Source organism: Babylonia areolata, chromosome 9 (genome assembly GCF_041734735.1).
Source record: "Babylonia areolata isolate BAREFJ2019XMU chromosome 9, ASM4173473v1, whole genome shotgun sequence".
In the NCBI taxonomy this organism is placed as follows: domain Eukaryota; kingdom Metazoa; phylum Mollusca; class Gastropoda; order Neogastropoda; family Buccinidae; genus Babylonia; species Babylonia areolata.
The window spans coordinates 14,146,911-14,167,076 of NC_134884.1; the positions used below are offsets into that span (position 1 = coordinate 14,146,911).

At 40.0% G+C, this 20,166-nt stretch overlaps 1 protein-coding gene across 1 annotated transcript in view; it reads left to right on the top strand.

The window, feature by feature from the left end:
• The first annotated feature begins 2,326 nt into the window (after positions 1–2,326).
• The window catches only part of LOC143286073 (DNA topoisomerase I, mitochondrial-like), a 45,947-nt gene continuing 28,107 nt past the window's right edge, over positions 2,327–20,166 (top strand). Inside the window, exons 1-10 of the mRNA XM_076593639.1 lie at positions 2,327–2,431; positions 2,699–2,732; positions 10,693–11,446; positions 11,640–12,063; positions 12,527–12,597; positions 13,302–13,401; positions 14,277–14,472; positions 16,449–16,570; positions 17,426–17,548; positions 18,205–18,392. Of these exons, the coding sequence (XP_076449754.1) occupies positions 2,390–2,431; positions 2,699–2,732; positions 10,693–11,446; positions 11,640–12,063; positions 12,527–12,597; positions 13,302–13,401; positions 14,277–14,472; positions 16,449–16,570; positions 17,426–17,548; positions 18,205–18,392 (2,054 nt within the window). The 5' untranslated portion in view covers positions 2,327–2,389. The remainder of the gene's footprint in view (positions 2,432–2,698; positions 2,733–10,692; positions 11,447–11,639; positions 12,064–12,526; positions 12,598–13,301; positions 13,402–14,276; positions 14,473–16,448; positions 16,571–17,425; positions 17,549–18,204; positions 18,393–20,166) is intronic.

Consider the following 20,166-nt stretch of genomic DNA (forward strand, 5'->3'; position numbering starts at 1 on the left):
TGTCCCCGTTACCACTCCTCCATCGCCGCAGGGCTTGGGAAAGCTGGGTGTTGAAGGGCTAGCTCGAGGTTCCGACATTAGCCTGGTTGCCTGACCAGCACAGGTGACTTTTTTTTTTAGTGAAGAGGAGTTGTGCAGTCCCTTTCCCACTATCTCGCCTACCGATGCTCACAGTCCCACAGGTGCAGATACTGCCACGTGCAGGACGGCCTCGGCAGGTGCAGGTTTTTTCTTCGGAGTTCCGTCTCCTAGGAGGACTTCCAGCCAAGGATAAGAGCTCCCCCTGCCCTTTGGTCATCCTCTGCCGCCTTCACAGCCGTTGGGAAAGGTTTCCTCCTCCGCCTGGTCCGTCGTTGGGTGACTTCACATACGGCTGGTAGCACTGGGTTACATGGTACCCGGCAGTAGCAAGGGCTACACCCCTGACCTGACACATAACACAGAAAGGTATATAACAACATTAATACTGCCACTCAAAGACAGGCAAAGTGTCTCTGTCTCTCTGTCATACACACACACGCGCGCGCGCGCGCGAACACACACAGACACACCGTGACACACACACACACAGAGTAACGACTAACACCGCAGTTCTTTTACCTCAGTCACCCACATAATGAAATGCAATGCCGAGATACAAACTTTCAAAAGTAGTATAAAGGATAACAACACTTACGACTCACACACATCCCACCTAACCCCAACCCTCACATAAACACACCGATGCTCACATATAAAGACGGTTTGGTGAGAGAATGATAATCGATAGTTCAAAATATTGTTTGAACAAATAGGTATATGTTTTAAGATTAGACTTGACAGATTTTACAGTCAGGAGCAGTGACTGATGTTCTGTGGTAGAGATTTCCAAAACCAATAGTGATTGTGTGTAAATGTTCGGAAACCATGAGACTTGTGTCTGTAACTGACGTGAGATTTCGAACATGCGTGTGTCAGACTGATGAAGAATGCAACAAGCCATAGCGGGGTGGACTGTAAATTTTGACTGAGAAAGGTACGATGGTGTACTGAGAACCACTCAATGAATTGAAACATATACAAGCTATTTTAAATTTGGTTCTTTCATATACTGGAAGCCAGTGTAACTTACATAGAAGAGGAGTGCATGTTGGATACCTACGAGAGGCTTTCAAGATCAGACGAGCAGCTGAGTTTTGGACTTTCTTCAGAATTTCTGTGACGAAGGAGACAAATCTATTAATAACACACACACACACACACACACACACACACACACACACACACACACACACACACACACAAACTCAGTACCACTCCAGGGCCATAACTTTCACTTGTTGTATATACCTGACGCACTGTTGCAGTTATCAACTCACGTTTACTTTTAGTGTATGTCAGTGTGTGTGTGTGTGTGTGTGTGTGTGTGTGTGTGTGTGTGTGTGTGTGTGTGTGTGTGTGTGATGGTATGTGCATACGTGTTTGCCAGCATACAGTATATACTGTGTATTATTACTTTCACTTTTTTGTCTTTGACCTTTCCTTTCCTGAAGTGCTCGACTCCGAAATGGAACTGATTACTGGTGAGAATTGGTACGAGAGATTTTGCAGGATATAATTAGTGTAGTTTGTTCCTCACTCACACCTAGCTATGAGTACTGATATCAAGTATTACTCACGGGCTCAGGCTGGGTTTGCTTATCATGTACTGATGCACTTTAAAATTAACTACAGTATGTGCAGACTGAATGGAAGCGCTGGGCAGCAACTGCCATACGTGCATCATATGCTTTGTTGTATACGAAGAAAGAATAAGAAGCTGTATAATGACAAAATAAAAACGAAAGTTTCTGGGTGTGTTTGTTGCTATAATTATGATTGGTATTTTCTTCAGTCCCGAGATCTCTTCACCATTTCTGACAGATGATTACAACGAAAAAAATATATGTTTGTTTTGATCAGCATGTAGGACGTGCATTCGCGGCATGAGGGGATATTTAGAAGAATAATTACGGGGTGACACGTTTATCTTTTCTTTTCTTTAAAAAATTTTTTTTTTATTGTTATTATTTTTTTACATTTTTGAAACGACCCCTCGAGAAGAAGAAACGCAGCTTGCTAGTTTTATATAACAGGATGTAAGTGCTCTTCAAACAGTTGATCATTGAACGTATACATAAAAGGGTGATGCAAATAAATGAAATGGTGGCATTATTGTCAACAGTTAAACGCAATTTCTCAGGTTAGTTTGCCCCACAATCGTGCCCACACACACACACACACACACATGTTGACAGTGCAACCACTGAGCATGCGCACTGGCATGAAACACTGACTTAGCCGCACACGCAGCGATCTTGGGCATCCGCCATTCTGTGCAGCAATAAACGAAGAAGAAAATTGTACGAAGATGGCATCTACCAATAGCGATGACATCGCAGAACCTATTCAGGTAAAATAGAATTCGCTTTTGAACATATTTACCGCATAAAATCTTGTAGACAGTGTTTTAGATGTCGACTCTACACGCTTTGTTAGCGTCGATTCGCAGCACCGTTTTTCGGCTAAGTCCAAGATGGCGAGAGAATTTTTCTAAGTCCAAAATCACGGTAGGGTGGTTATGTTTGGACCCATCCCCCTTTCTCATAAAGCCATTTCAGACAGGAGTATGAGAGTAGATGATAGCGTGACAATATAGTTGTTACTTTTACTGTTTCAGGAAAATGGGTCCGAAGCTCCTTTGACGGATTCAGGTAAGAAAAACTTCTTTGTTGGTTGTTTTTCGCGATTGGTCTGTCTCTCGTCAGTGCGCTGAGGCACATACACACTGAGTGAGACTGAGAGAGAGTACGTGGCCGCAACTCGGTATGTCCCGAACATGGGGTCATTGGCCTAGAAGCAGACAGCTCAGAGGGGATGCTATAAGCCAGTTTACACGCGTGACACTGGATTTACAACCAACTGAGTGACCCTTCTTCAATAGATACCTTCTGTTTTTTTCTCTCTCTTTTTTTTTTCTTCTTCTAAAACCCGAATTAATGTGTGTTTTCTGTCTCTTTAATGCAGTTAGTTGATTGTGTCAGGAAGTTGAAGAAGTGAAGAACTGATCACATTAACTTCTTCAAGTTCTTAGAGTAATTAATTAAAATAGTAATTAACTATGGTTTGACTTGGCCAGATTGAATAATCAGTTAATCATAATTTATTCATCTTTGATATTGAAATGAGTTCAGTCAATTTTGATGTTAAAAAAACACAAAAAACAAACAGACAAACAAAACAACAACAACAACAACACAATTTTGTTGTTGATGTTGTCATATCAACGTCAGCATCCGCATCATCATCATCATTTATATTAACTTTGCTGTTTTATTCCTGTTACTGTTATTGTTGTTGTTATGTTTTATTTATTTTATACTGTATTGTATTTAAAGTAATAATAATGATTTAATTAAACAGATACATTATAGTATAATATAGACATGTTAACAGCAACAATAATAAAAATTAAAAGGAATAAAGCTTCATTAAGCAATATTGATAATGATGCAGGTGATACTGATAATGATGTTATTATGATCTGTTGATGTTTATGTATGGTAATACCACCTCCCTAAATAACAATGCAATTTTATTATCTGCAAAAACAGAAGCTTCTTCAATGATTTTTTTAATGAATAAATTTGTTTCAGTATCAGATAATTATTAATTACAATTCACAGATTAATCAACTGTAATGAAACAGTAGTTATGATGATAATCATTGATTCATGATATCATTATCATTGATAAAAAGCTGATATTATGTTGTTTTGATGTTGTTGTTGTTTGTTGTTTTTTTCTTAATTAATCAAGGTTATCAAGCAGCAGTTAACATGATAATCATTGATCTGTTGATGAAAATCATTTATTACCTCTCTCTCTCTAAACACACACACACTCCTTTTTTTCTTCTTTCTTTTTCTTTCGGATGAATTATTCAAGCATAATAAAACAGTAGTTAACACAATATTTATTAATACTTATAGATAAAAAGCATATATTATAATTTATATCATGGTGTTCTTTTGATTAATCAGTCAAGCATAATTAAACAGTAGTTAACATGATAATCATTGATTCATAGATAAAAAGCAGATTGTTTTTTTTTCCATTAATTAATGAAGCATGATCAAACAGTAGTTACAAGATAATCATTGATATATAGGTAAAAAGCAGATACTAGATAGTGGTATCAACACATGGAAAAAACCTGAAAAGCTGTATTTTACTTGTTTATTATTTTAATTTGTTGAATTATTTCTGTTTCCTTTCTTTTCATTTTTTTCTCAAGGATTGTTAGATTTTTGTTTTTGTTTGTGGAAAACTACTGTTACTACATAAATTTTTTTTTTTTTTTTTTTTTTTTTTTTTTTTTACTATTCAAGCTTTCTTAGATTTAAATACCTGGCACATCAGTAATTACAGCAGATAAGCGAGCACAGTGTCTTCTGACTAGTCCAACATATTGGAGAAAGAAATTCATGTCTACTGTGCATTTAAGAAACAAAATCCATGGCAGATTTTGATGCAACCCTTAGCTGACATTACAATCATTACAAAATGTGCAGTGATGGCCTAGAGGTAACGCGTCCGCCTAGGAAGCGAGAGAATCTGAGCGCGCTGGTTCGAATCACGGCTCAGCCGCCGATATTTTCTCCCCCTCCACTAGACCTTGAGTGGTGGTCTGGACGCTAGTCATTCGGATGAGACGATAAACCGAGGTCCCGTGTGCAGCACGCACTTAGCGCACGTAAAAGAACCCACGGCAACAAAAGGGTTGTTCCTGACAAAATTCTGTAGAAAAATCCACGTCAATAGGAAAAATACAAAAAAATGGGTGGCGCTGTAGTATAGCGACGCGCTCTCCCTGGGGAGAGCAGCCCGAATTTCACACAGAGAAATCTGTTGTGATAAAAAGAAATACAAATACAAAATCTCTATAACAAAGGAATAAGAAAATGTTGATACTACGGGTAAATGCTCCGGCATTAGTCAATGCATGAGGCAGTCAAGGAGATCCACAGTCAACTATGCTATCAAGTTTCTGCTCTCACCCCATCATCTGTCCACAAGTGTGAGGTTTCTCTCCACTGTTTGCCACCAGTTCATTTTGGGTCATCCCCTCTTTCTCCAACCTGCAGGTTTTCAATTCACAACTTGGCATGCAATTCTTGGTGCAGTGTCACAAGCAACTTTTCACTCAAAAGTTCTGGCCAGCTCTCTCACACTTCTTTCTCCTTCACGAAAACAAAAGCCTGGAATAAACTTACAATAAAGAATTTACTCCAAATTTTTCAACTTGAATAACACACAGTGACACACATCACAACAAGACCAGAGTATTTCTCAGCAGTCTGACAGACAAATAAAGAAAAGTCTTTCACTTTCCTTTTTACAGAAGATCACACACACACACCCACACACCACACCACAAACTACTTTCCCATCTGTAACCCCTTGTAGAATAATTATAAGGTTTTTGTTTTTTCTGCAATACTCAAAGTAGGGTGGAATGGTGGTGTCATCACCTTACTAATTCCATTGAGTCTCAGGTGGTCTGGGGGGAAAAACTGCTGTGGTTGTAGTCCTTTGGGATTGACACCCATCAGCAATGCTCAGGTACCCCAGGTCGGGACGGTGAAACAGGGTCACTCACAAAGTGGGTGACATCAGGTTGTCTTAAACTTAAAGGGAGAGTGGAGTCCCCTAGCAACAAAGCCTAAAGTCTGCGCATACATTTCTACCACGCAATCCACAAAATCCTGGCCAAATGATTCCATTGCCACCCTCCATCATGGGACAGAAGAGCAATCAAATGGCTGTACACTATATTATCAAGTACAATATCAACTCCTTTACTGCCTTTACAGGTTACAGGTAAAACAATCAGAGCAAATTCATATAACTGAACTATTTTTCATACCTCTTGTTCTGTTTTTCAACAAAGTGGTCAATTCAGCAAAAACTGAAATATTCTGGTTTAACCTTAATTCAAAACATTGAGAATTTCACAAAGTAATTAATAAACCCACTGAAAATGATTTCCAGAGCAAATGTAATTATGTACTTCACATTTATTTCCACAGTACTAAACTGGAAGTAATAAATAAATTAAGTAATTCTCAAAACATTAGGTAATGAATACTAAATGGTAAATTGAGAGTGAAGTATCAGTAATACCAAATTAGCACACAGAGAACAAGAATAAGACATTCTTCCCAAAATCCCTGTAACAGTTCCACAAGAACTAGTAGTGTTTCAAACTAGAAAATAAATGTCTATGATGAAAATCTGAAATAACATACATAACATGACACAATAAAAATTCAGGTCACAAACATTTGGAGAGCCAGTACCTATTCCCTGTTCAGTATTGAAGCAGAAATACAACAAACTGACAGGTAAGTATACCTGTGTTATGACAGTGAATAAATACCTCAACGAGCTATAGATTTGGGTCAAAATACTGGCAGTTTCCAGCAGCAACCTGTATGTTGTCACACTGACAGATTTCAGTCTAAGCACTCATCCTCATGGACCACAAGCTGACTCTTGTTTTTGACCTGGTCAAGTCTCTTGCTCCATTGACCGACTGATCGAGCACTACTCTCATCCTCATGGACTACAAGCTGACTCTTGTTTTTGACCTGGCCAAGTTTCTTGCTCCATTGACCGACTGATCGAGCACTACTGACCAAGAAAACTCCTCAACTGGTCAGAAAACTCATTGAACACTGAACTGAGCCTCATGCTGTACCAGTGCAACATGTGCATTACACAGACTCCACACAACCAGTGCAACATGTGCACTACACAGACTCCACACAACCAGTGCAACATGTGCATTACACAGACTCCACACAACCAGTGCAACATGTGCATTACACAGACTCCACACAAGCAGCATGTAAAGGAAGAGTGCCTGAGCAGGTCTACACTCTAACAAACAGCATTCATATTCAACATGGACACACATGCACACACATATAAGATAGAACCCTTAAATGATAATAATAATAATAATAATGACATTTGATATGCCCAGTCTAATGAAACAAAAGCCCTGGGCGTTAATGAAAAGTACAATGATGTATGCATACTAAAAACACACGAGTACACCCACACGCACAAATCCTCATGCTCCAACTGCAACCCACATACCCACACCCACTCCACACAAGATGTAGACACACGCATGCGTGCGCTCAAGCACAACTTGGCTGTTCAAGGCATAAGAACATGTGTATGTTTGAAATAGTAAAAAATAGTAGAAGTTAAAAAATAAAATAAAAAAGACTAAAACATAAAAGTGAAGACAAGGAGTTATTTACTGATTTGAATGGCTGGAAATAAATGAGTTTTTAAAAAGGCTTTGAAAGAAGGGTAAGAAACAGCATGACGGACAGGAAACAGGAGTGAGTTCCATGTGGAGGAAGCCTGGAAAGAGAAAGTGTGTTTTCCATGTGATCTGATTCTGTAGGATGGAATTTTTAAGAGACGGCCATCACCTGATGACCGGAGCAGGCGAGATGGAGAAAGGTAATACAGAAGCTCAGAAAAGTAAGGAGACATGCCAATCATAAATTTGTAGCACATGAGAGAGAGTTAATACTGTATTCTTTTCTCAGTAGGTAACCAGTGGAGGGAATGAAGGAGAGGAGTGATATGAGCTGATTTGGGAGAACAGAAGATAAGCCATGCAGCATGGTTTTGGACTCTCTGAAGTCTGAATAACAAGTAGTTGGGGCATCCAGCGAGCAAAGAATTACAGCAGTCAAGCCTAGATAGGACCAGGGAACAGACAAGGATTTTTGTCTGAAATAAGTGGGGAGCCTCAGTATATGTCCCAGTGAGGAGACACCATTTGCAGATGATGGTTGACCTGAGAGGCCAGTGGGATCTCTCTCAGACCTTCATTTGAAAAAAATATCATGCCATTTCATGCCTATGATCTTACATAGGCATTTTATGTCAAAGGCATCAGAGTTTTTTCTCCTGTAAGGTCTTAAGTTGCCAAGATTCTCAGGAGCAGAGGAATGTGGATTGAAAATTTGATTTACAGTCTCCTCTCAAATAGTCTGGGGGAAAATTTCTTGCTGCTCCCTATTTCGTTCAATATATTAAATGCTGCTGTCGCCTTTCCAATCCAGCATTTCAGTTCATGGTCAAAGTTGCTGTTGCTGCTGCTGAGAACTGCTGAAGTAAGTGACGTGCTTTGTCAATTTTTTTTTCTGGTCTATAAAGATGTCTGTTGGTGATGTTCACCACTCATAAGGGTCTTAGTCTTCTTGGCACTGTTTCCGGCATAGCTGCTGATCTCACCCATAAGAAGCTGATTCAAAGTCTTTGGTGTTGTTTGTGAGGGAAGTCATGTCATCAGCAAAGTATTGATCCTCAGTCCACTAGCTCCTTTCCCCTGGAGTTTCATGCTTCAGCACCCAGTCAAGTGTGAAGAGGATTGCGGAGAAGATACACCCTTGTCTGACACTAGGAAGCACTTAAAACCAATCACATAGTCATAATATATCCTGACTCAGCACTTGGAGTTGTAAATCTGCTCTGTGGCTGATGTGGCTTTCTCTGTGATGCCATTGTACTTCAAGATCTTCCAAGGTATGGTCTGCTGACTATTGAAGGCTTTGCTGAAGTCTGTGAAGCTGACAAGGGATACCTGGTATTCTTCACACTTCTCTATGATCTGTCTCAGCATGAAGATCTGTTCACTGTGTCATGCATTTGGTTGAGAATGGTCTGGCAGTAGACTTTCCCTGGTATTGACAGTGGAGTTACTCTACTTCAGTTTTGAGACTCAGAGAGGTTACCCTTCTTTGGGATGCAGACCATGTCATCATTCTTCCAGCCCTCTGGGACAATATTGGAATTCCTCACCTAATTGCAGAGACTGCTCATCCAAGACGATTCAGTCCCCGCCACCATTGAGCATCTTTGCTGCTATTGAACCCAGGGAATTTGTTGTTCCTGTGTGTCTTGATTGCTTTTCTGATTTCATCCTATGTCAAATAATGGTGTATTTAAGGAGCAGATGAAGCAGATCTTCAATCTCAGTTTGGATGGGAGATTATGGTCCGTTGAGAACCTCTGACATTTTTAGCTAATCGTTCAAGCTTGTCCTCGCCCTTTGAAAGAATTGTGCCATCTGTTGCCATCACTGATCCTGAGCCTGTTTGCAGGGTATCAGAAATCATTTTCGCAATCAGGCAGGCAGCTCACATGTCATTGGGTGTGTTGCTTCCTGTGCATCTTCAGCTTGTTTGTTCAGCCATTTCCTCTTGTCTCTCTGATGACTTCCTCTCTTTGTTCATTTCAGTGTACTCCTTGTTTTGTGGGAGGCACAGAGGTGTCCTTTCTGCTCTGCTATCAGTTTCCTAGTATGGTCACCGATCTGTCCTGTGTGTGTGTGTGTGTGTGTGTGTGTGTGTGTGTGGACTGATGGCACTGGGGCTGTGATAGTTCAAACCTTGATGTACAGCATTAAAATGTACAATGCTTCATTTCATTCTAGTTTTGATCTGGCTAGAAATACTGGCTAGAACATAGCAGACAGCTGGTTGGAAATGAGAGAACAGATTCATTCATAGAGGTTATGTTCTTTCTCTTGAAAGTTTAGTCCTATAAAACATGTATCAGTTTATTGTTGTTTTTCATTTCACAACCCTTTGCTTGACTCTTGTAACCTTCATCAATGATACTTTTCTAAAGTTCAGGCCATTGTCGCAAATTTTTGAACAACAGATGATTGGGGTGGAAGTCTGACACATTAACTACTTACATTGTGGTCACAACAGATTTTTATGTGTGAAAATCAGGCTGTAGTCATCAGAATCAAGAATTACATGTCTCAGTCAGCTAATGTCAGTCTGTAGTCAGAGCTTAAAATGACATGCATTAATCAATGAACAGGTGTAATCAGCACCTGTAATTACATAAATCAGTCAGCAGAAGTCTGTGTAATCAGAACCTTGCAATATATACATCACTGAGATAAAATGAATGTGTAATCAGAACCTAAATCAACTTAAAAAGATAATTGAACAGAAATCAGTGAAGAGAGTTCAATGTTCACATGTAAATGTCAGTCAGCTGAAGTCAGCTTACAGTCTGAGTGAAATATACATTCATATGCCCTTGTTTTAGGTTTGTAAAATGAAAACCATTTGAAAATATTTATGAATAATGTATCAGAATCAAGATTTTAATCCATTCATGATTTTTTTTCCTTCTGCATTTGTTGACTGCAATTTCCATGTTCAGTTGTGTATAAGTGTTGTTTTTTACTTGAATGGCCTGTTTTATACAGTCGTTTAAGCAGCCATACATGGTTTTTGGAGGGTGGAGTGGTTGGCAGGGTGGATATGCTGTATATGTTCATATTTTCACAATATCGGTGATGATATGGATTACAGGATCTTAAATGTGTGTATTTGATCTTTGGCATGTGTACAAGGTACTTATAGTTATGCATCAGCATAAGACTTCGTTGACATAGGAGATAGGAAAACACACACACACACACACACACACATACACATGCACACACACACACACACACACACACTCCACACAGAGTCACTCACAGCACATGCATGCTTATAATACCCACACATAAATCACCTCTTCATGCAGACTTTTTGCCCTGTTTGCTGACAGGAGAGGAAAGAAACGGTGGGAATGACATGCTGTCCCCACACATCGATCTAAAAGTCAAGATGGCAACATCGAGCCATCAACAGAACGGCCTCCCCAACCATGTCCTTAATGATGGGGGAGATGGCAAGTTCAAGTCTCCTGGTGCCTCTCCAACCAAGAACCACCACTCCTCCTCATCACAACACCACAAGGAACGCTCCAAAGACCACAAAGAACGTCCCAAAGACAGCAAGAACCATGAACACAAAGACCGCTCCAAAGACGGCAAACAACATGGGTCCTCCTCTTCTTCTTCCTCCAAGCATAAGGAAGGCTCTTCTTCCTCTTCGAAGCACCGTGATGGTTCATCATCATCGTCATCCAAATCCAGCTCCAGCAAGGAGAAGGAGGCCTCAAAACATTCCTCCAGCTCGCACCACAGCTCCAGCTCAAAATCTAAAGAATCCTCATCTTCATCTTCCTCTAGCAAGCGCAAGGAGGGGTCATCATCGTCGTCATCCTCAAAACATAAGGAGGGGTCCTCCTCTTCCTCCTCCCACAAGGACAAATCCTCCTCCTCTTCCCCCTCCAAGTCAAAGGAGAGTAGCAGCAGCCATTCCAAGGAGAAATCGTCAGATCACAAGCATTCCTCCTCCTCCTCTTCTGGGGACAAGCACAAGTCCAGCAGCTCTGACAGACATGGGGACAAGTCCAGGGACCACAAGACATCGTCCTCTAGCAAGTCATCCTCATCGTCCTCTTCAGACAAACACAGGTCAGTTGGTTAATAACTAGGTCAGTCATGACCTCATTCTGTTTATTGTTGTTTTTGTTCTTGTATCAGAGTCAGAACTTGGCAATGACATTTTATTCAGTATATAGTTTTCTTCTTTTTCACCTCCTTTTGTGTATTTGTAGGCTGCAACTCACACACTTATTAATTTCAAAAGATCAGACTGTTTGTGCAGATCCAAAGAAAGCAGCTCTCATGTGAAGAAGGAGAAAGAATCAAGCAGCTCATCAGTGGTGAAGAAGGAAAAAGACTCCAGCGGTTCTTCTGCAGAGAAGAAAGAAAAAGACTCAAGCAGCTCTTCCAGTGTAAAGAAGGAGCGCGACTCTGCAGGCGATTCTCCTGTGAAGAAAGAAAAAGAGGCCAACAATTTGACTGCAAGAAAGCAGCACAACTCGAAGAACAGCCATGGGAACAAGGTGGATGATATTAACAGTATGGATTGCCACCCTGTGGTGAAGGAGGAGCCCAGCTCCCCCAGCAAGAGCTCCCAGAGTTCCTCACCCAGGAAGGACATGTCCTTGACCAAGTTGCCTGTCAAAGAGGTCAAGAAGGAGATCAAGAAAGAGCCTGTGGGCAGTGATGAAGATGAAACTCCATTGGTGAGACTTCACTACTCTTATTTATTCTTTTCTTTCTCATGTATAGAGCTTAAGGTAGTTATATAATTCTCCATCTTCTGTTAAAGTGTTTACATATGTGCAAGGCCTGACCAGCATGAGTTTATGCATAGGACAGGCATCTGCATCTCCCCAGCTTTCCTCTCTCTCCTTTTTCCAAAGCAGGTGTGATGTGACACATATGGATTGGTCTCCACGATTAGACACCTTCTTGAAACAAACTGAAACTGTTCAAATGTTGACATTAATTGATTAAATGATTTATCCTATTTGAACAGCTTGAGTGTGCAGTGTTGTGACTGACTGTGCTATAACAGTTTAGGGCATTTACACTGTTGTAGCAGTTTGCAGTATTGTCACTGACAGTGTTATACATGTAACAGGATACAATGTTTTCACTGACAGATATCGCTTTTTTTGTTGATTTTCACCAATTATATTCCAGTCTGTACGAATGAAGACGAAACGTGTAAAGGCAGAATCAGAAGATGATGACGATGAGCCTTTGTCCTCAAGGTATGTTGGATGGTGTTTGTATTCAATCACTTTAACAACAGCCTGAAAAAGAAAAACAAAAAGAACAGTTACAGTTAAACAGTGAGACAGTACTCATCTATAAAATAAAAGTATAGTGTTAACACTGTGCACCATGTAATTATTTTTATAATACACAAAAATGGAAGAAAATTAAAGTCGAAATGGTATTCATGCACACACATTGACACAGAGATACACACAAGCTGCCACTATCATTGCCTTCTCCAAAACACTGGACCCACATATCATGACAGGAAACACAAGCATACATGTATGCACGTGTGCACAAACACACACACACACACACACACTCACACACACACACACACACTCACACACACACACTATAGCACACCCATTCATGAGGAACAAACACCTTTCTAAATCACAGCCATGTATTTGCATCTGCTTATTGTATCACAGATGTGCATCATATTTGTAAGTACAACCCATCATAATACAACTTTGTCCAAACTTCTTGTGCCTTGTTCCAGAATTACTGTCAGACTTCCAACAGTGTTACATTCATGTCTGAGGCATGTTGAAAAGTGCGTATCATTTCAACATCCATGTGATGTGGCTTGTTAGTCCTATGATGTTTCTGGAAGAATGTTGCAGAAACTGAGAGTATTTGAAGACAATGACAATAAACAGTTGATAATGATGGTGTGGTTTGGGGACAGGATGGACAAGGTGAAGAAGAGGAAGGTTGAGGAAAAACCTAAACCCCAAAAGAGGAAGTATGAGGAAGAGGAGGAAGAGGAGGAAGTCAAGCCACCCAAAGTAATTTTCTTACTGCTGTCTGATTCTCGTCTGTACACCTTTCCAGATTAATTCAGCGTGTGTCGTTGTTTGCTGGGTTTATGCTTTTCCTTGTACTGATTGTCTGCTCATTTTTCTCTGCCACTCTTTCTATTGTTGGTAAATCTCATTGACTTTCTGGTACTACCAAACTTATTTCATGTTTTTCTGTTCTTTGTTAAACAGTGAACAAGTACCGTAACTTTTGCTGTTTTAGAATTAAATGAAAGAAATGTATACCACTCTGAGCCAATTATATTAGCACTGCCTGTCAGCTTGCACACCTTTGGGTAAAAATTTTTAAAAAAAAACCATTGAGAAAGAAATAAACCAGAAATGTTACACACACACACACACACACACACACACACACACACACACACACACAATTTTAGATTATCTATATCTGTTTTTGATTAATCTCACATGGGTACACAGCAACAACAAGAGGAACACATATGCAAACATAAATTTGTATTTATTCAATGCTTGACAATATCTATAGGTTCTGAATATGCGGAGGTTTGTTATGTCTTTTTTTTTTCTTTTTCTTTTTCTTTAAGTACACAAGTTTCTGAATGTATGAATTATTCAATAGTTAATGTTCTTTGTCTCATTACTGAATTTTCTTTCATTCCATTTTTTCAATTTCAGTCACCCTTTTTATGCTTCTGTCAGCCTCAAGTGTGAATGTTGTATTTTATATTGGCTGTTTTGTTTGTCATAACAGTCACAGACCATGTGATCATTCAGTTAATTGTAGAGCAACAATCACTGACCATGTGATTATTCAGTCAGTTGTAGAGCAAGAATTTTTTTATTCTTCTCTAATCTGGTGTCCATGGTAACATTTGCAGGCTAAGAAGGGAAAGGAAGAGGGAGGGAAGGCGGGGGCAGGACGTGGGAAAAAGGAGGAGGACAACCAGGTGTGGCGATGGTGGGAGGAAGAGAAACGTGATGATGGGGTGAAGTGGACCTTCCTTGAACACCAGGGCCCTGTGTTCGCTCCCCCCTACGAACCCTTGCCCAAAGACATCAAGTTTTACTATGATGGTGGGTCATGGGCGGGCAACCCTTACAGCTGGACAGTGCAATATGTAGTGATTTGATTGTTTTTTGTCATCTTTTCCATTTCTTGTTGAATTGTTTTATGACTGGATTAGAGTTTCATTAAATGGTACTTTTGTTGTCATTAATTTCATTGGTTCAGTATGAAGATAGAATCAGAATGGCTAAAAGACAGTAATTATCACACAAGTTGGTACTGAATTCCTTCTTTAAAATTTCCAATGTCAAAATGTAAATCATAGTAATTGACATGATGTTTAAGAGCTGTGCCTTTATTTACCAGCAAGCAAACTTCAGGTGAAGATTACGCTAATCTAAAGTACAGTAAAATGGAGAAAGCTTATGCCACCTATCCCCCAACTCTCCCATTAAAAGAAAACAACACACAACTCCCCACCACTGACACCAGAAAGGACCCAGAAGAAAACACAAATCTAGATTAAATTCTTATCAGCTGTATTTACATACAACTGATGAGGACAGAGCCATAACTAAGTCAGTTGAATACATGTTACAAACACACACACACACACACACACACACACACACACACACACACACATTATCAGTGTTGGTCAGACTTCACCAGGATGCCATGCCTGGCTTTCTCTCAGTGTTTTACTGTCTTATTGATTGTTACTGTCCATGTTGGAATTTCACTTGTCCATGGGCAGCATTGTTATCTGACTTATCTGCTCCTGAGGTCACCAGGCGATGTCCACAGTTGTGTCCAGAGGAAAACTTCCATAGATAGCTATTTGCTTAGCATTATTTTTATCAGCCAGAAGATGTGGCGGGTCAAGTATATGAGAAACCCAAAGCTATGTAACAACCCTCTTATCTCTCATTGTGTCTGAAGATAACCTTGGCCCAGTCTTCTCTTGTGAAAAAGATTCTTTGACCTTTTGAAGGCCTACAGTTTGTTGTTATGGATAATAAAGTTGTGACTGTCCATGTTTGCGGTATATTTTGAACACTTAAAAAAAAAAAAATATCACAAAAACCATTTGAAAATGACCTTTTCATTTATGTATGATGTGAGATTTTTATTAAAAGATAATGAGGAAAAAGAAACAGCAGGTGCACACACTAAAGACAGAGTAATGTTTTAAATACATTGAAATGAAAATACCAAATATTGTATAATATAAGAAATAATGAATTCTCTGAAATGGACACATTGCCACATTTATCAGCAGAAAAGTATGTTGTTTTTTCTCACTCATTTGTTTCATCTGTCTTGTCTCACTGTCTGTCCTTTTCTCTCTTTCTCAGCCCCAATGAAACTTTTGCTTTTTATTTTGTTTTTTCATAAGTCGTAGCATCTTTGTATTTACATACATTGTCTGCCTGTTTTAGAATCTCCATATAGTCCCAGTACACAATCAACATCTTTAAATGGTTCTCCCTCCCATTTCTCTCCTGAAGCATTTGGAAGAATCCCAAAAAACATTGAGTTCATGCATAGGTCAGGAATCTGCCTTTTTTCTTTTCTTCTTTTTGGGAGATGTAGCATATATGGATGTTTCCATGAAACTGAAACTTCTACTTCTGTGTGTGCGACTCTCGCACTTACTTGTACGAATGAGTGGGCCTTTTGTATGATGTATGACTGTTTTTACCCCACCATGCATGCAGCTGTACTCATGTTTTAGGGCTGTGCAAACTGATTGTTTCTTGTTTCCATAGCCCACTGACTGATGACATACATTGTAGAATTCATAACTTGCGTATGTGATCCTTTGCATGCATGTGTACACAAAGGAAAGGGTGTTTAGGCACTGGCTGACCTGTGCATCTTTTGAACTGGAGATTGATAAAAAAAAATCCAACCTTTTACTCACCAGGTGTTGTGACTGGGATTTGAACACAGGACCCTTAGATTGAAAGTTGAATGCTTTAAGCACTTAGCTGTTAATTACACCCATTCAGAAAGTGAAAGTGTGGTTGACTGTGGACAGGCAAGCCCATGCCTTTGAAGCAAGACACGGAGGAAGTTACCACCTTCTATGCCAAGATGTTGGATCACGAGTACACCGGCAGGGAAGTCTTCAACCAGAACTTCTTCAAGGACTGGCGCAAGGTAAGGGGCTGAGCCTCTGGCTGCTTTCCAGTCACACTTCAGTGGGGCAGATGGGGAGGAGGTGAACAGTAAGATGCTGATAGGAGGAGAGGGTGCTCTGTGAAAGAGTAAAGACATCACGCTGAGGTTGGGTGAAAGATGTCTTTGACTGGTGTACTTCGAGTGTGCACAGAAAAAAAAATCAAATTTTGCAAAGCCTTTTTTTTTAATTAAAAAAACCCCCCAAAAACACAATAAACAACTTGAATAGCACAGAGTGTACTTTCTGTGTGTCTGACAACCTGATCCACCCCCTCACACTGGTGCCCTGTATTATTCTGTGTCTAAATTTATATAGATAAATAGATAGGTATGTAGATGCATGGATACACATTCAGCATGTTGTTACCTTTCAGCTGCTAGTTAGTGTGTACTTATTTTTGATGTTGGCCAACTTTAGTAAAAGCTATGATTAACACTGAACAAAATCTGTCTTTAAAAAAAAAAGTGCACAGGACAAGATTGTCATGTTCACATTAGTATAACTTAACAGCGTGTAATGTTCATTCTTTGGAATGTGCACCATTACACTTTTTTAGCAAACAAGAATGAAAACAGAATGTCGTTTTGCTTCAGGGTCCAGATAATTTTTAGACTACTTCTTGTTGAAATCAATGATTCACAGAAGTTCCAACAAGATATCTGCATTTTGTAAATATTCAGTATAACTTTGTGCCAATGGTCACAAAAAAGAAGAAATGTATGTGTACATGTACATTGTGTGTGTTTGTGTGTATGTTGTGTATGCTGTGTGTATGTGTACATCGTGTATTGTGCATATGTGTAATTGTGTGTGTGTGTGTGTGTTTGTGCCAGGTGATGACAAAAGAGGAAAAGGAAATCATCACAGACCTAAGGAAGTGCAACTTCACGGAGATCAATGAGTATTTCAAGGTGAAGAATGAGCAGCGCAAGAACATGTCCAAGGAAGAGAAGCAGGTTGGTAGGCTCTGTGTATGTGGTGTGTGTGTGTTTGTCTATGTGTGTGTGCGCACGCGTGTCATCGTGTGTACTTGCATGCAGCAAGTCAGTGGTGGTGGTGAGTCATGTTTTTGTTCTTTCTGCACCTTCATTGATAGTCTCAGCCTTATTTGTTTGTATCTGTTGTAACTGTCCAAACTATGTCGCTTACTGCAATCACCTCACAGGCATATATTTCCTTTCTCCTCTTGCATTGAGCTTTTTAATCATAAGGGAAAAGCGTGGTATGAATCAAATCTGTTACTGTTATGTTGCATTCATGTGCCTGTCCAGGGTGCTTGTGAGTAATACTCATGGATTTTAATGATAATAATAATGATAATAAAAAATGGGCATTTGTATAGTGATTACCCTGTGGCAATAAGCTCGTTTAACAATATATGTGGCATGATTAAGGTACTAGAATATGAAAAATATTAAAGATTCAAACTTGCTTAAAATATTGTATGAAAACAGTGTAACATCACTAACAGCACACACACCTCTTCCACCTCACCCTCCTCCCAGATGTACACACATGTACACACTACACACACACACACACACACACACACACACACACACACACACACACACACAACACAGTTTTGAGCAAACGACATTTGTGTGTATAGATCCAGAAGAAGAAGAACGAGGAGATAACCAACCAGTATGGCTTCTGCACCATTGATGGCCACAAGGAGAAGATTGGAAACTTTAAGATCGAGCCTCCAGGTCTGTTTCGGGGCCGTGGGGACCACCCCAAACAGGGCATGCTGAAACGCCGGGTCATGCCTGAGGATGTCATCATCAACTGCAGCAAGTCAGTGGTGGTGTGGTGTATGCTTTTGTCAGTTTGTGTGTATTGTGGGGTGGGAGGTGTATTTGTGGATGTGTGTGCATGGGGAATGGGGGTGGGTGGGTGTCAGTGTGAATGTGTTGGTTGTAAGTGTATATAGATGTGTGTATGCTTGTGTAGGATTGTGTGTGTTTGGTTTGAATGTATGTATGTGTGTAGTGTTTATTTGTGTGTGTGTGTATGAATGTGGATGTTTGTGTGTGTGTAGAGCCGTGTGTTAAGTGTTTGTGCATGTGTGTGTAGACAATGATATAATAATAATGGATACTTATATAGCACACTATCCAGAAATCTGCTCTAGGTGCTTTACAAAAACGCTTTTGTTAACATAAAACATTACATCTATGTTACATACACACACCAAAATGTGACTACACACACACACACACACACACACACACACACACACACACACTGCATACATACATTTTAACATACATGTGTATCTAACAGCTACCCTAACACATATGCACACATAGGTAGGCACAAACTTACATAAACACACACACACACACAATACACATTCATATACATGCATGTAGTTATGTACACATACATACGTATACACACATAGTCAAGCACAGCTAACGCAAAGGAAGTGGACCTGCCACAATTGAACTTATTGCTGAGGGAAATGGTGAGTTTTGAGAAAAGAAAACGAACTGTGTCCATAGGTCTTACTTCTGACGTGAGGTATCCTGAGAAGTCGAGTATCAGAGGAAGAACGGAGCTGGTGAGACAGGGTATAGATATGGAGGAGTCCAGAAAGATACTTGGGGCTAGATCCATTGACTGCAGAAAAGGTCAGAGTGGATAGCTTATAGTCTGTTCGATCAGAAACAGGCAACCAGTGGAGAGACTGAAGGAGAGGAGAAACACGGTCAAATTTAGAAGCTCTGCAAATGAGTCTGGCAGCGTTATTCTGAATTTGTTGGAAACTGTCTAACAGATATTTGGGAAGGCCGGCCAAAAGAGAGTTGCAGTAATCCAGTCTTGAGAGAACCAGAGAGCATACAAATGTCTTGGTTGCATCGGTTGAGAGGTAGTGGTGGATAGAGCTGATTCTACGCAGTTCCAAATAGGCAACTTTACAGATATTCAAAATGTGCTGTTGGAAGGAAAGAGACTGGTCTAGGATTACACCAAGACTGCGAACAGAAGGAGAAAGTGAAACAGGTGTGCTATTGATCAGAACAGAGTCAGGAAAGGAAGGATGTTGACGAAACTTCTTTGGACAGGTTATCATAAATTCAGTCTTATCATCATTTAGTTGCAGCTTGTTGAGAGTCATCCAGTCCTTTAGGCCAGCAATGCACTCCTGTGTTTGAGTCACCAGTGCATCAAATTCAGCGATGGAAGCCAACTGATAAAGTTGTGTGTCATCAGCAAAGCTCTCATGCGACATCGCATGATGACTGATGACATCCGACACAGGAGCCGCATACAGCACGAAAAGAACAGGACCTAGGACGGACCCCTGTGGGACACCATATTTCAAGGCAGATACTCTAGAGTATCTACCATTTACACACACTTTCTGTGTACAATCTGACAGGTAAGACGTGATCCATGCTAGTGCAGTGTCACGAATACCAAAGGAAGTTTTAAGTCTGTTCAAGAGGATATAGTGGTCGATAGTGTCAAAAGCTGCTGACAAATCTAAGAGAGCGAGAACAGATATCTTATCCTCATCAAATCCCGAAAGCAAATCATTCACTGTTCTAAGAAGGGCTGTTTC